The sequence below is a fragment of the Lytechinus variegatus genome, chromosome 16 (assembly GCF_018143015.1).
Source record: "Lytechinus variegatus isolate NC3 chromosome 16, Lvar_3.0, whole genome shotgun sequence".
Taxonomy (NCBI): Eukaryota; Metazoa; Echinodermata; class Echinoidea; order Temnopleuroida; family Toxopneustidae; genus Lytechinus; species Lytechinus variegatus.
Window position 1 is genome coordinate 25,927,441 of NC_054755.1, and position 13,631 is coordinate 25,941,071.

At 36.2% G+C, this 13,631-nt stretch overlaps 1 protein-coding gene across 2 annotated transcripts in view; it reads left to right on the forward strand.

The window, feature by feature from the left end:
* Nucleotides 1-13,631, forward strand: part of LOC121429505 (sodium/potassium/calcium exchanger 2-like) — a 43,958-nt gene that overhangs the window by 16,495 nt on the left and 13,832 nt on the right. Inside the window, exons 1-2 of one of the 2 annotated variants that reach the window (XM_041626558.1) lie at nucleotides 5,655-5,832; nucleotides 8,860-9,101. In XM_041626558.1, coding sequence (XP_041482492.1) covers nucleotides 5,807-5,832; nucleotides 8,860-9,101 — 268 coding nt within the window. In that variant the 5' untranslated portion in view covers nucleotides 5,655-5,806. Of the gene's footprint in view, nucleotides 1-5,654; nucleotides 5,833-8,859; nucleotides 9,102-13,631 lie in introns of those variants that run through there. The other variant, XM_041626559.1, reaches the window with a different exon arrangement.

Sequence of the window (13,631 nt, forward strand, 5' to 3'; positions counted from 1 at the left end):
GTGTGCATGGGCCGTTTCTTAAATCCGTTCGTAGGTGCACAAAAGCATTTTCGAAAAATCGAAGAGAATTGACCCACAGTCAGATATAGAAATTATTCTCCGCATGCCCATATCCATAATTTCTGTTGATAGCGCATGCGCAGATAGATTTCCCCTTTGTGTTTTTTTTTAATATCCACCATTAATGTTTCATTTTAACCCTGCATTTTACGATTAACACCTATTTCCTTCTGCTTCACACAGAGTAAAATGAGAGAACTTGCACTAATAATAGGTGCTAAATTCAGCACGACAGGTGCAAGTACGTGCAACTGTCCACAAGGCAAAAATAAATTACATCTATATAAAGGGCTCTACTAAGGTTTAATTCGTTTTATAAAAATCATCCTAAAGGCTAAAGCATTGTACTTCATGATTGCAGGTGATGGATACAATTTTCTGTATCTGAATTAGTTTTCATCCTTTTATTAGCTCTCATTCCTCGATCTTTTCTTCTTAATCGTGTTCTTGTTATTTTGTTCTTTTCATATTCACAACAACAACACCAACAGCAACAACAACAACAACACAATTACCATCATCAACTTATTGTTGGGCGATTGTTGTTTTTCTTGCTCTTCATTTTTCTCACCCTCTTCATATCCAACTCCGGGATCCAACTTCTTCTCCCTTCTCTTTCTCCTCACCGTCATCACCTTTCCCTTCATCTACTTACTGTTTTTTTTTCTCTTATTATTTCATTATCTTTGTTATTACCCCCTCCCCCTTTAATTCAAACAATTTTCTCTTTTCTGTCCCATCAATCCATCTCGGCAATTATCACCAATGATACTGTTACAACGACTATCGCGACAGTCCGAGGTATCAAACTTCTCCTATCCATCCCAATTTACCGTTGTTGTTTCAACAACAATACACGTTACTTTCTTTTTTTTTCTTTTTGTCTTAGCTTGCGATTCTTTTGGCGCCGTCCTTCCCCTTGTCAGATATTGCGGGAAGTAAAGCTCTTAGAATTAGTATATGTTAACGCGTATTATCCTCAGACAAATTCCTCGATTAAGCGATATAGCTTTTTAGTAGGCGACTGGGTGTGTCCAACAAACTCAAATGCATTATTAATTTGCATTTTGATATAATACCGAGTCAACCCGGAAAGGATTGGATTTTATTTAAATAAAAAGAAAGAAAGAAATACAGAGAGATTGAGAGACAAACACACACAAACACCCACTCAAAAAGGAAGGGGGTAATAACAGACGAGTTTTGTTTTTTGCAGTCTATTCCGTAATATCCAAATCCAAAATGATACCCTTTGAAATATCATATTTGATTTTGTCTCCCTTCTTATCAAAGTTGTTTTTCTGTCTAAAAATACTGTGGCACAGCCTTGTCTTGATATATAGAGGGGGGGGGGGCTGTATTAATCCCTTTTCGAGATGTTATAGGCCTATAAACCTTTAAAGTTTTTCAAGCCCCAAAGTTTTTTTGTTCCTCGGTCAATATTTCTGTTCCCTGTTTAAGTTCCTCTCATCCCTTCTTTTGTACTTCCTTTACGCGCAAGGCATATTTTTTTTTTTTGGGGGGGGGGGGGAGTGGCATTGTTAGTCCCAAAGTTTCAATATCAAGACATTTAAAAGGAAAGTAAGAAAAAGGTGATTGATATTATTTTTCTAATATTCATTATTAAAATCTATGGCAAAATATTTTTTAGGTGTTCACATCTCTCTCGCGAGTTTTTAAAAGTTCCGCCTCGTAAGCCATATTTTTTATGTCCCCTCAAAAAAGAGCCGCGTCACTCTCCACGGAACCCCATTTCAGACGAGGGGGCACACATACCCATGCACCCTCCTGCACCCCCTTCCCCTACGCCACTATCGCCAGGCTATGAATATTAAATGCTTTAGCCGTGGCCTTCAGGAATCACCTGTAGGGCGCTTCCTGTCCAAATGTTGCTTTTAAGGTGTCTCCATGGGATTCAAACCAAAAGGTCAATTCGTTCGAGATTTTTTCCAAAGTGCCCTCCACCTTTCTCTTTTCTCGGACACCATAATCAATTTCTAGGTATAAAGAAAGAAGAGGAAGGAAGCGTTTTCTCCAAGTTCAAATCAACAAACCAAATTTCAGATGCGTGGTCGGAATCGGTCAGAATATAAATATACTATGGCCCGTATTCTGAAGTCGGGTTTGATTTTAACTCTTGTCTATTGTGGTCTAACTATGGTAGCCAATTGAGACACAAAATCACTAGTTCAGTGGATGTTTGATTTATCAGCTGTTTTGATATTGAAATCATTTTAACTGCCTGGGAAGGATGAATAAGATAGTTGTTTTCATCACCATTACAGAATTAGGAAAGAGCACCGTAAACAAATTAAGATAAATATACAATGCTAACAAAAAAAAATACACTTCTGGCTTCCCATAAGCTCAGAGTTTAACCATGGTCTCAGTGAATGGACTTCAGAACCTTGCCCGAAACAATATTGTCGTCTGCGTTTTCTATTGTAAAGAAGGGGTTTTTACAACTGCAACGCCAGCGGATTTGAAAAATGCTTGTCAGATTACAGTAAAAGAATAGGTCTTTGTCGAAAATTGGTAAGTCGAATTAGCAGTTTTGTCCTAAGTTTCGGATCTGACAAAAAGATTTTAAATTTTGTTTAGAGTCCAGACAGCGGAGCTGCTGTATTGATTCACCAATTTTCGACAAAGACTTCTTGGTTGTCCATTGTCATGAAGGGCGATTGACAATATATTTTCTATGTTCTTGAATCTGTCGTTCGTCGGGGAAACGGAAATTCTCTGATGGCAATAATTTTTAATTTTTGGAGAGCAATAGTTTGATGAATAATGTATAGTTAAATGAGGGGGGGGGGGGCTTAGGATGAATTCTTGTTTTGAATTAACATCCATTTGACTTTCTTTCCATGCTTTTGATAAATAATACAGGATTTGTGCAGCGCATGTATCCACCTAGTTAAGGCACTCCTATGACCCCGGCTAAGCTCGTCTACCGATTCCGCTGCTTACAGCTTTTTGAGGAATTATTACTTCCTGCCGGTACCCATTTACCTCACTTGGTGGGCGTTTTATAAAGTTATTCGCATTTTTAAGCGACTTTTAGAACAACGGGTGAACCTCTCTTCGCGCTAAACAACATTAGGGTGTATACCATCTACCACAAGAAAGGATCACCAGTCGTTCTTAACTTTCGAACAGCTTTATGAAACACCCATCCGGTGCAGAGTACAATGTAGATAATTTCTTTCTGAAGGAAAAAAACGCCATGGCTAGGAATTGAACCCACGTCCCTCAGATTGAAAGACGATAGTCTTAACCACTAGACTATATAGACCTCCTTCTCATATTGAATTCAATAATTCAATATTGTCCAACTTTGTTTCTATTATGGTTGCGTTTTCTCTCTTTCTCTGAGAATGATACACACTTTCTCTGTTTGATAATCATGATAATGATACACACTTTCTAATGATACACTAATACGCGTTGCTATAATTATAGGAAGGAGTGTGAATATGCTAGAAAGTGGATGAGGGAGTTAGTGGGTGGGTGAGTGAGTGAGAGAGAGGGGGATTGAGAGGGGTAAAAGGGAGGGGGGGGGGGGGGGGTGAAGTTTATATCAATGGTAATAATAATTGCCGCGATTCCTAACATAATCATAATCAAATTTGAGAGAACTTACGGATTCATGTTTTACACAGTGTATCTGAATGGATCTTAATGTTCATGCCAGACGAAATACTAATCAATTTACCTCTCTGTCGTCTGTATATAATGAAAAATTACCGCTTTTCGTTTACTTTGTCATGAAACTTTTTTTTAAATAATCATTCTTTTTTATTCACTTTTGTACAACATGAACATGTAATACCCAATTAGCTTTTTGAGCATTGTCAGTTTTTGTTTCTGTTCACTTACTATTAATTCATTGACGTTCTGTGACATTAATGACGAAACATGATTAATGAAGATAACAAAATGTCAAGAAAAAGAAAGCTATGATGTTGTGGCGCACTGTCATGACAGTGGTGGCAGAATGACAGGTGGCATTGTGGGAAATAATGATACAAGGTGAGAAAGTGCGAAGCAATCAATAGATAGAGGGAGTGTGGTTGTTAAAGGGGTACTCCAGGCTGTACTCCAGGCTGAATATAATATGATTTGAGCAGATTAAGAAAAATCAGACAAACAAAACACTGAAAATTTGATCAAAATCGGACGAGGAATGACAAAGTTATGGCATTTTAAAGATGTGCATTATTCCGGTGAAACAGGCATGTCTTCATGAATATTCAACGAATACACTGATGTCATATCCCCACTTGTTCTTTTGTATTTTATTATATGAAATTAGGTTTATTCATTCTGTTTCTTTCAAGAACATAACTATTAGAATAACAACTGATTAACTGCATTGGATATTCATTGCTGCAACTTATTTCATTATGGAGACATCATTCACACATATATGAACAAAGAAAGCAATTATGATTTCATATAATAACATATAAGGAAAGGAAAGTGGGGATACGACATCATCAGTCTATCTAATAAATATTCATGACAACGTGCATATAACTGTTTTCAAAATTTTGAAATTCAATAATTTCGTCATTTGTTATCAGATTTTTGATGCGAAATTTCAGCATTTTACTCTGTAAAGCAAGCCCGGAGCCTCCCTTTAAAGAGAAGGAAAGAGATGGCGATTTTGTATAGAGAGCAAGGGAGATAGACATGAATTATTAGGGAGATTAGATGAAGAGAGAATGAATTCTACAGCAGTTTAGCAGTTTATATAATCATGCTTAGTTCATTAAACATGTTAATGATTTATTTTAGATATTGAAAATTAAACTTTGTTGTTTGAGATTCTAAATATTCGTTTAAACTTAATAAAACTACTGTAAAGTTCGTTTGGTAAAAAATGGTATGAAAATTTAAACGGCGTTTTTATTGCGTAATATCCTGTATGCGACACAGACCTTCGGCATATTTGGATAGAGACGAATTATTATACGCGTATTGGCGACATGAATATGAAATACAAAACCACTTTAAATAGCCTTTTAACCACTTCCCCCGAAAAAAATAAAATGAAAATATCTTTAAAAGAAAAGGAAATGGCTCTTAACGCATTAAGATTAATGATTAAAAAAGATGATAATGGAATTTATTACATACAGGTTTTTCTTTTCAATTTAACAATGTATGCTCGATTCATCAATTACAAAGCCATCGAAAATTTACCGTTATTATTAACTATTCTTTGTTTATTGTTTACGACACCTGAGAATGCAGACAAAGTCTATTTACTCGCGTGAATATTTATTTGCTGACTTGGAGATGATCCCGGTGTTTTTCCAAGCACCCAATAAACACGACGTCCCCCTAATTTTAATTAATAATGAGCCTCCGACTCGTGAATATATCTTTTTGTAAAGGCTATTGTATCTACCTTTTTCTCTCCGGGGAGTTTCCTTTGTGACGTAACTTCTTGAAGAAATTGATTAAATGAAGTCCCGTTATCCTTCCATGCATTTTGTGCAGCGGTTGTCCCTAGCAACGATCGGTCTTTACAGCGCGCGCTGTTACAGTACAGTGGGCAATGGATGAGCAGCAGACAACGCGCTCGCGCATACGTTTACCATAGCGTGCATGCAACCGCCACAAAAAAGGTGCACAAAACACTGCCTGCCAGCAGCCGCCAAAGACAAGAAACTCGCAAAATACACAAACACGGACAATAACTGGATTTTACTTTCACTTTTAAGGAAATAAGGAAATCTTTATGAAGGGAAATGAACACTCAATAAGGTAAATAACAACTGTATATGTGTGTTTTTGTATTTTTATTTCGTTAACTAAATTTATAAACAGAGTTTTAAGACTCCTAACATGATAGGAAAGCTGTTCTTGACTTAAAAAAAAGGATTGGTGTCGTGGGATGCGGAGGTGCCTGTATTTTTGGAAGCGGTGATGAATGATGTTGCTGTCACTCCTTTGCCCTTGTTTCTCTCGCTCTTCTGTCTCGTCTTGAGATGAGTAATTCCACTGTCAACATTTTGTTTTCTTTGGATTTTCGTGGGGAATTCCTCTCCTCATGCGGAGCAAGAAAACGGGATTCAGATTTTTTTTGACTTGCAATTGTGCTCTGTATGATAAAAAGACTGTGGCGCGACAGTGGTTTGCTTCGCTTTTTCTTTAGTAAAGTTATTAGGCCCTATTAATATCATTTTTTGGCAAAAATTAATTTTTGATGATAGCGTCTGCAGGTCCACACATGTTCCCCTTCTCACCCTGGCGACTTTTGTAATCATGATATATCGTCAAGATCTAGATTAGATGTCGATCTATCCCTGGCTAAATAGGCCCCTATTTCATTTTTTTTTCAAATTTAGTTTAGACTTCAAATTTATTTTAGCAGGTTTGCTTTCAGATTGGAGTGAATTGCTAAATTTTAATTTAATGGCATATTTCAACATCAAACTATCATTGAAAATATCTGCTTAGATCTATGATAAAAAGTGTGTTTTGCTTGGGGCGGCGCGGGGGTAGAGATCTACGGTAACAATAGCCCTATCATCTTCAATGTGATCTAGATTCTAGATCATTGGGTAACGATAACACAACACCGCATCATTTTGAGCTCGTGCACAAAATGCAAACCGAATGAGGTAGCGAAGAATGTTTTGGGGGTAGGCCTAGTCGACCCATCTTTCCGTTTAGATTTCACAATATCTATGTACAAAATATCAGAGATGATTGTGAAATGTGATCCCAATATGCTGGGCGATAAAAACAATAGTCAATATTGCCTGCAAAATTCTTAAAATTGCTGGCTTGACATGGCATACAGAAGGCCTATCCAATAAATCATTATTATGAAATAGAACAAAAATAGAATAAAGAAAGACCGAGACAACACGTGAATTGAAACATTATTTTTTTATTAACATTTGGTATGGCTTGTACTCTTTGATTAGTCTACATGCAGAATATTAACCTGTAAGTCAAACCGCAGAAACGAGAAATTTTATTGTACATTATTATATTATTATATTAGTCATAATAGTGCTAATGCTATCCAGACTTTGTATATCCGGCCAGATTAAAAGCGGCTTTTGTGATGGTACAGGACGAGAGTATATGCATGAGTCTGAACACCTTCTGTGTCGAACAAAAATATTGCAAATTTGTTAGTGCCATTCGAATCCATGAGTTTGATTATAAATTATGAACAATGATACCTATACAAGAATATTTCTGCACAATCTAGGCCTGTGGTAAGTTTAAAGCAACGAGACCTTGATCTAATTTGATACATAACAAGGTGAAATATGAATGAGATTCAATGGGCATTGATGTTCAATCCTATTAAATGCCATATCCTTGATTAAAAAAGATGATTTAAAAGGAAATCCTATTTTTTAGGAATATCTTATTTTATCAATATCATTTTTGCATCTAACTTAAGCGATAAATAACATATTGAATTAAATTTGAATTTTTGGGTAGCTTGGCGAGGGAATTCGCACATTTCGTTTTTTTGGTAAAGAGATGGGCTTTGTAAGTTGCTAAAACTGGGGTTTCTTTTATATTTTGTGCTAAATAAAGATTATTTATCTTATATCATCAACAAAATCAACAGCATCGATGACGATAATTGACTAAACAAATAACATTTGATAATACAAATCATTGAATGAATAATAATAATGATACAAATTATTGAATGATTACTGATCTTGATGAGGACATCAGTATTGATATCACAGTAAAGTAGTGTCTGCTCACATTTTAACCCCCAAATTTAATACGAGAAGTGCTACTGCAAAAGTGCAATATCTCGTAATATCTTGGATTTTTTATGATTAATTTCAATTTTCTCAGTCATATGCCATAATATTCATTCATATTCATTATCATCATCATCGCCATCACACCATCGTAATCATCATCATCATTATCATCATCATCATCATCATCATCACCATCGTCTCCATCATTACCATCATCATCACCATCGTCATCATCGCCGTCGTCGTCATCATCACCATCATTACCATCACTGTCGTCATCATCACCGTCGTGATCATCGTCATCATCATCATCATCACCATCATCACCATCATTACCATTATCATCACCATCGTCATCATCAGCATCATTATCATCATCAGTCACCATCGTCGTCAACTTTATCATGTTAATGATGAATTTGTACAAAACCACCTAAATATGCAAGAATTCGTACATGTACACTTTCCAATTCGGGTTCGAGAATGCACGTTTCGTTTTTAGTATTTTTTTTTGTTTTCCGAAATATTTGTTGTTGCATTCTGAATCACTGATAGTTATCTTATTAGTAATGTCGTTCTAATTATCCCTTCGTCCTCTACCTGACCACTGTTTTCTGTATCTTTTATCATTATACCACACAATACATTAATCACCTTCACCACCGCCTCCACCACCACCACCAACACCACCACAATCATCATCATCATCATCATCCTCATCATCATCCTCATCATCATTATCATCTTCCTCCTCCTCCTCCTCATCATCATCCTCCTCCTTATCATGATCTTTATCATCATCATCATCATCAACAACACAACCACCATCTCCACTACCGCAACTATCATTGTCACCGCCCCCATCATCATCACCAGCACCACCGACACCGTGTACCCTTATCTTGATCTACTGATGATGCTGAGTCTACAGAAAGAATGTATTACTCCCCCCATGCAAATGTTCGTTATTTCATTGCTGGGATAATCGTAATAATTGTACGGTATCATTAACTTTTCCTGTATTTTTGTTGTCCCCATTCAGAGCAATGCAACCACAAGAAGTGGCAGTCAGACCTCGGCCGGTGAGGAGGTCTGGCCGCCTCAGGAAACCACCCTGGCGCCACAGAGTAGGTCTCGGGGGACGAGACCAGAGCAACATCGGCACACTCAACAAGCCTTGGCTATCAAGAACATCCATCTTGGTGGCGTTTTTCCTCGTCTCTTCCATCCTGTACATCACTTCAAACAGAGAATCTGATACGTTGCGAGGCAAATACGACTCAGGTAAGACATTCACCATCATGGAAACAAGTAAAAGGAGGTAATAAACAAAGAAAGACGTGAAACTATAAAGCATACAATGTAATTAAACATCGAATTTTCTCGACGTTGCATTTTTGGAAACATGTGGAAACCATAAAAAAAAACCTTACGACCGTCTTAATGAAGAAATGTTTATTTTTTTACTCACGTTATGATGATGACAATCTTAAATTCTCACGTTCGCAATGTCATTATGATTTATACTGTAGATATATTTAGATAGTTTTTATGTAGGCATACGCTTAGTTTATTGCAGCCGCTAAAAGCTTATTTTTGATGGCCATTGTCGCCTATTCTCTCCTCAAATATTGTTTACGGGTATACAATGTCTTCACAAGGAATATGTGTATATTTTTTAGTATCATATATATTTCTTAATTTCTTTTAGGAGTGGAGAATTTACATGTACAATAACCAGATCGTCTACGATGAGACAACCATCTCGTCTGTGTAAATACGTTCACACGAACAAAATATCGAAATACATATCAACTTCTTACACATCTGTCGTTCTGCCGCTGATCATGTACAGTGTATACATGTACGTTTATTTTTTGTTTATGTACCACACACAGTACTGACAATTGATTTTCTCCTATACTGTATAATACTAATCCCTGAGAAATAAAACCGAAAGAAAATGAACTGAGGGGGGGGGGGGGGGGCAATCCTGGCATGAGACAAGTATAAGTAAACGAAGCATTCATAATGTTTATTCATCGGTTGTCATTGTTTATCAAATTACTTTTCACACGCGCGAATAAAGAATGATGTACGAATTAGAAGATAATGCGATTCTTTTGTAAATGAAAAATATACACTGTTAAAACCGAAATTACACAATACCAACGTGTAGAATTCATGTCGGCCCTGGTAATCCCGCATGTATAATCGAGAGTGTGATGACGCGAGAATAAATTTTGGCTTGCTGATAAATGTCCCTACTATTATTACAATGATAATGATAATTCATTGTATTTCCAATTTCATTGCGCCATTTCCACTTTCCACGAAATGCTCGATGCATTTATACATTGGGTTAGAGGGAAAGTCATATCGCCCTTTTGCTTCATGATTATCTTGTTAATATTAAGAAATCTAATAATTATTATGATTAGTGTGTCATGAAGTAGTTGTTTTTTCAAGTTAGCACGATATTACAGACGAATCTAAATATTATAACATACTACGTTGTAAAAACTGTGGTGTTAAAACTGACACCAATTGGTGTTAATAGAGGACACCCTGAGGTGTTAAAATAACACCCTAGAGATTGAACATAACACCAAAGAGGGTAAATGTAACAACCATAGGTGTTGTAATAACACCTATATGTGTAAAACTAACACCACCAATTTAACACCGGTGTAAAATAACTGGTGTGGTCCTCTATGTACACCGGTTAACACCACATTTTTTGCTGTGTATGATTATTTCAGGAAAGTACGGATTAAAGACGATTCAAAATCTAATGTGTTAATATGTACATAATTAACCAATTAGATTTTCATTCATCTTTTTTTAAATAATGAATCATTGTGTAATTCAAACTAAATTTAGAATCATCTTAATAATTGGGCAGATATTCATCAACATTCTTACTGCACTTCTTGTCTTGAAATTAAAAAAGTGGACCACTTCGCTCACCTTAACAGTGAGTAAAAAAAAAAACCTCATGGTTATTTTGACAATCAAACCCTTGCAGTCAAAATCTCGATTTTGTTTGAGTCCTCAATAATTTCCTTATGAATTATCAATGATTTGAATTCAAATCTTTAAGCGTTGAAGATACCCAAATTTTTGGTCTATAATTCTAAATTCAATGTCCATCAGAAAACAGTCGGTCTGTTCTCATTTTGAAGCCATGAAATGTAAAATGTTCATACGGCGTTTCACCCAATTTCCTATTAAATTTTGGACACACAGCTAACTAAAAAAATCATGTGGAAAAAAGGTATTATAGGCAATACATTATTGGCGCCTTCATTGTTTAAGCTTTCTGACAGATAATTAAGGAAAAAAAATCTTTCAACAGTTACTGATGGATGATATTGATAATGTCCATTAGATATTACGTTACATGCAGCTTGAAAGTAACCTCTTCAATTCATATTCTCATCACATAAAACGTATTGGAATGAAACACAGACCATCATTCGCTCTAACTCGAAGAAGGACGTATTTTGAAGTTTTAAGTACTTTAATGTAGATCTTTTTACAAGGTGAATAAGGTTGCCACTTTCGCGACAGTGTACTAGTATTTAAGTATGAAAAAACGAGGTCTTTCTTAATTTACACGTGTAACATTATTGGGATGCGATATTACGGTGCTATTACAACACAATTGTCATACTGTCAGTGAAGTCTTTTACGAGCATGATTTGAAGGAGTCGAATACCTATAGTTGCTCAAAGGGGATCTATCTCAGACAAAAGACGAAGAAGAAGACTCTTCGCACGGTGCGATCAACCTTCGATTTTTTTTTCAGTCTTTCACGGTCTTCACCTTTGGTCGCTACCCAATTTCTTTTATTCGCGGTAGTTACAGATCGAAGACATTGAATGGAATTTTCGGCAAGAACGATTGCAATAAAAGAGAATATAAAAACCCTTCCCCTCGTAAGTTGTGTTGCTGGGGGTTAAGATGGTTTATATGCATGTAGTCTTTCGAGGTAACAATCTGCAGTGACAAATATCATGGCGGCTAAACGTTGGCAATCAAGACATGTTACAGAAGATAGCAGTAGCTCTGGGTTTGAGCATGTCGAGTGGCGATATCCAGAAGCATTTCTGAATGCTATCGGCGATCGAAACAAGCTCTTCGAACAGTCGGGGGTTGCTGAAGATATCAACAGTGATCTGAGGGGCCGTTACATAAAAAGGATGTCTTTCTTTACAATATTATTGGAGCTTTGCCCTGACAGTTATAGTAATTGGCCCACAACCAATAACAATCAAGGTTTCCATGGTAGTAACGATAATGACAAAGTTTTACCATGTATACCATGCATAATTGCAGATCGGGGGGGGGGGGGGTCTAGTAGATTTTCATGGAAGGGCTTGTCGGATTTTTACCGCACAAAATCTGTTTAATCCGACACTTACCATTGTAACAATCAGACACATGTGCTTCTCTGCAGTCTTAATCAAGGAAAGCTTTTGTCGGATCTGGCAAGGTCCCCTGTCTGTCTTATGAGATACTAGAGTTTGATACTGCATCTGAATCCAACATGTGACGTCTTTGATTAAGAGTCTTGTCAGAAACGATAAACCTTCACATATTATTTTATTATACATGTTATACAATGCATGAGCAAGTGCAGTTGATCATTATTTTCAGAAAGATGTTGTTGAAATGGCAACTCCGAATATTTGGGAGGGATTTAAAATATGAAATGGCAAATTGAATACACCTTTCTCACTACAGATTGAATATGTAACATCTCGAATTGATGCACAATTTCTTTTTCTTTCTGATAGATAAAACACGGTCACACTTCGTAAAAAAAACGCAGTGAAATGTCTTTCGGAAAATGAGACATTGTCTTTTTTTCTTTATGTTCTGTCAGTCTTGCGTGCATGAAAGTATATACTTGATGGTACAAATTTCGTTACGCCCGATCTGCGTTTACTGCCGGTAAGGTTCAAATTACCGAGACAGAATAAAACACAACAATTATACAAGATGCAGTCATTATTTTGAGCCATTACAGTCACGAATATTTCATGAGATGTTACTCTTGTCTGGTTTCTATGGTAATGGAAGTGTTTTGAGCTAATCATTCTCGAATTATTTTTTTTTTTATAAAAAAATCGTTTCCTTTTCCAGGATACTGTACAAATTTATGCCTGACGATTATTCAATAAAAAACTTGTTAAACTTGGCTTGTCGTCTATCCTTTTACATCATCGCTGAAATAAAAACCCTATGCGACAATTAAAACCTCTTGAAAGCTTTCTAGTCTGTGACTCTTCCGTAGTTGTAACGACACAATAATGAGAAAATGGAAGGATAAAATGCTTAGGAAGAGACAGATAAGTTGCGGAAGTGGAGGGGGGGATAGGATGCGGTAAACAGACAAGCAACATGCCGTAACTAGGTATATCAACAAGCTCTACTTGACATCACCATGCCTACACTCTTAAAACAGTTGGGCCAAAAATGCCCAACTTTTAACCAACCATGGGCAACATACTGTCCACACAACTATTGGTGAAGATCTGTCCAAACTGGGTAATAAAAACTGATAATTGGTAATGAATTTGCTCAATTTGATAATGATTGCCCAGAATACATAAATATATTTTACCAACATACATTACCCAACACACTAATTGATAAGTTGTTGATTTTAAAAAGAAAATCCCAGTATAATCTAATGAAAAAGTTTTTACCTATTATTGCATTTTGCTTTTAGGTTCCCCTACGTAGTTTTAAGTTTAAATCTGTACTGATTAAAAAAATCTTTACAGAGGGTACGATAGATTTGAA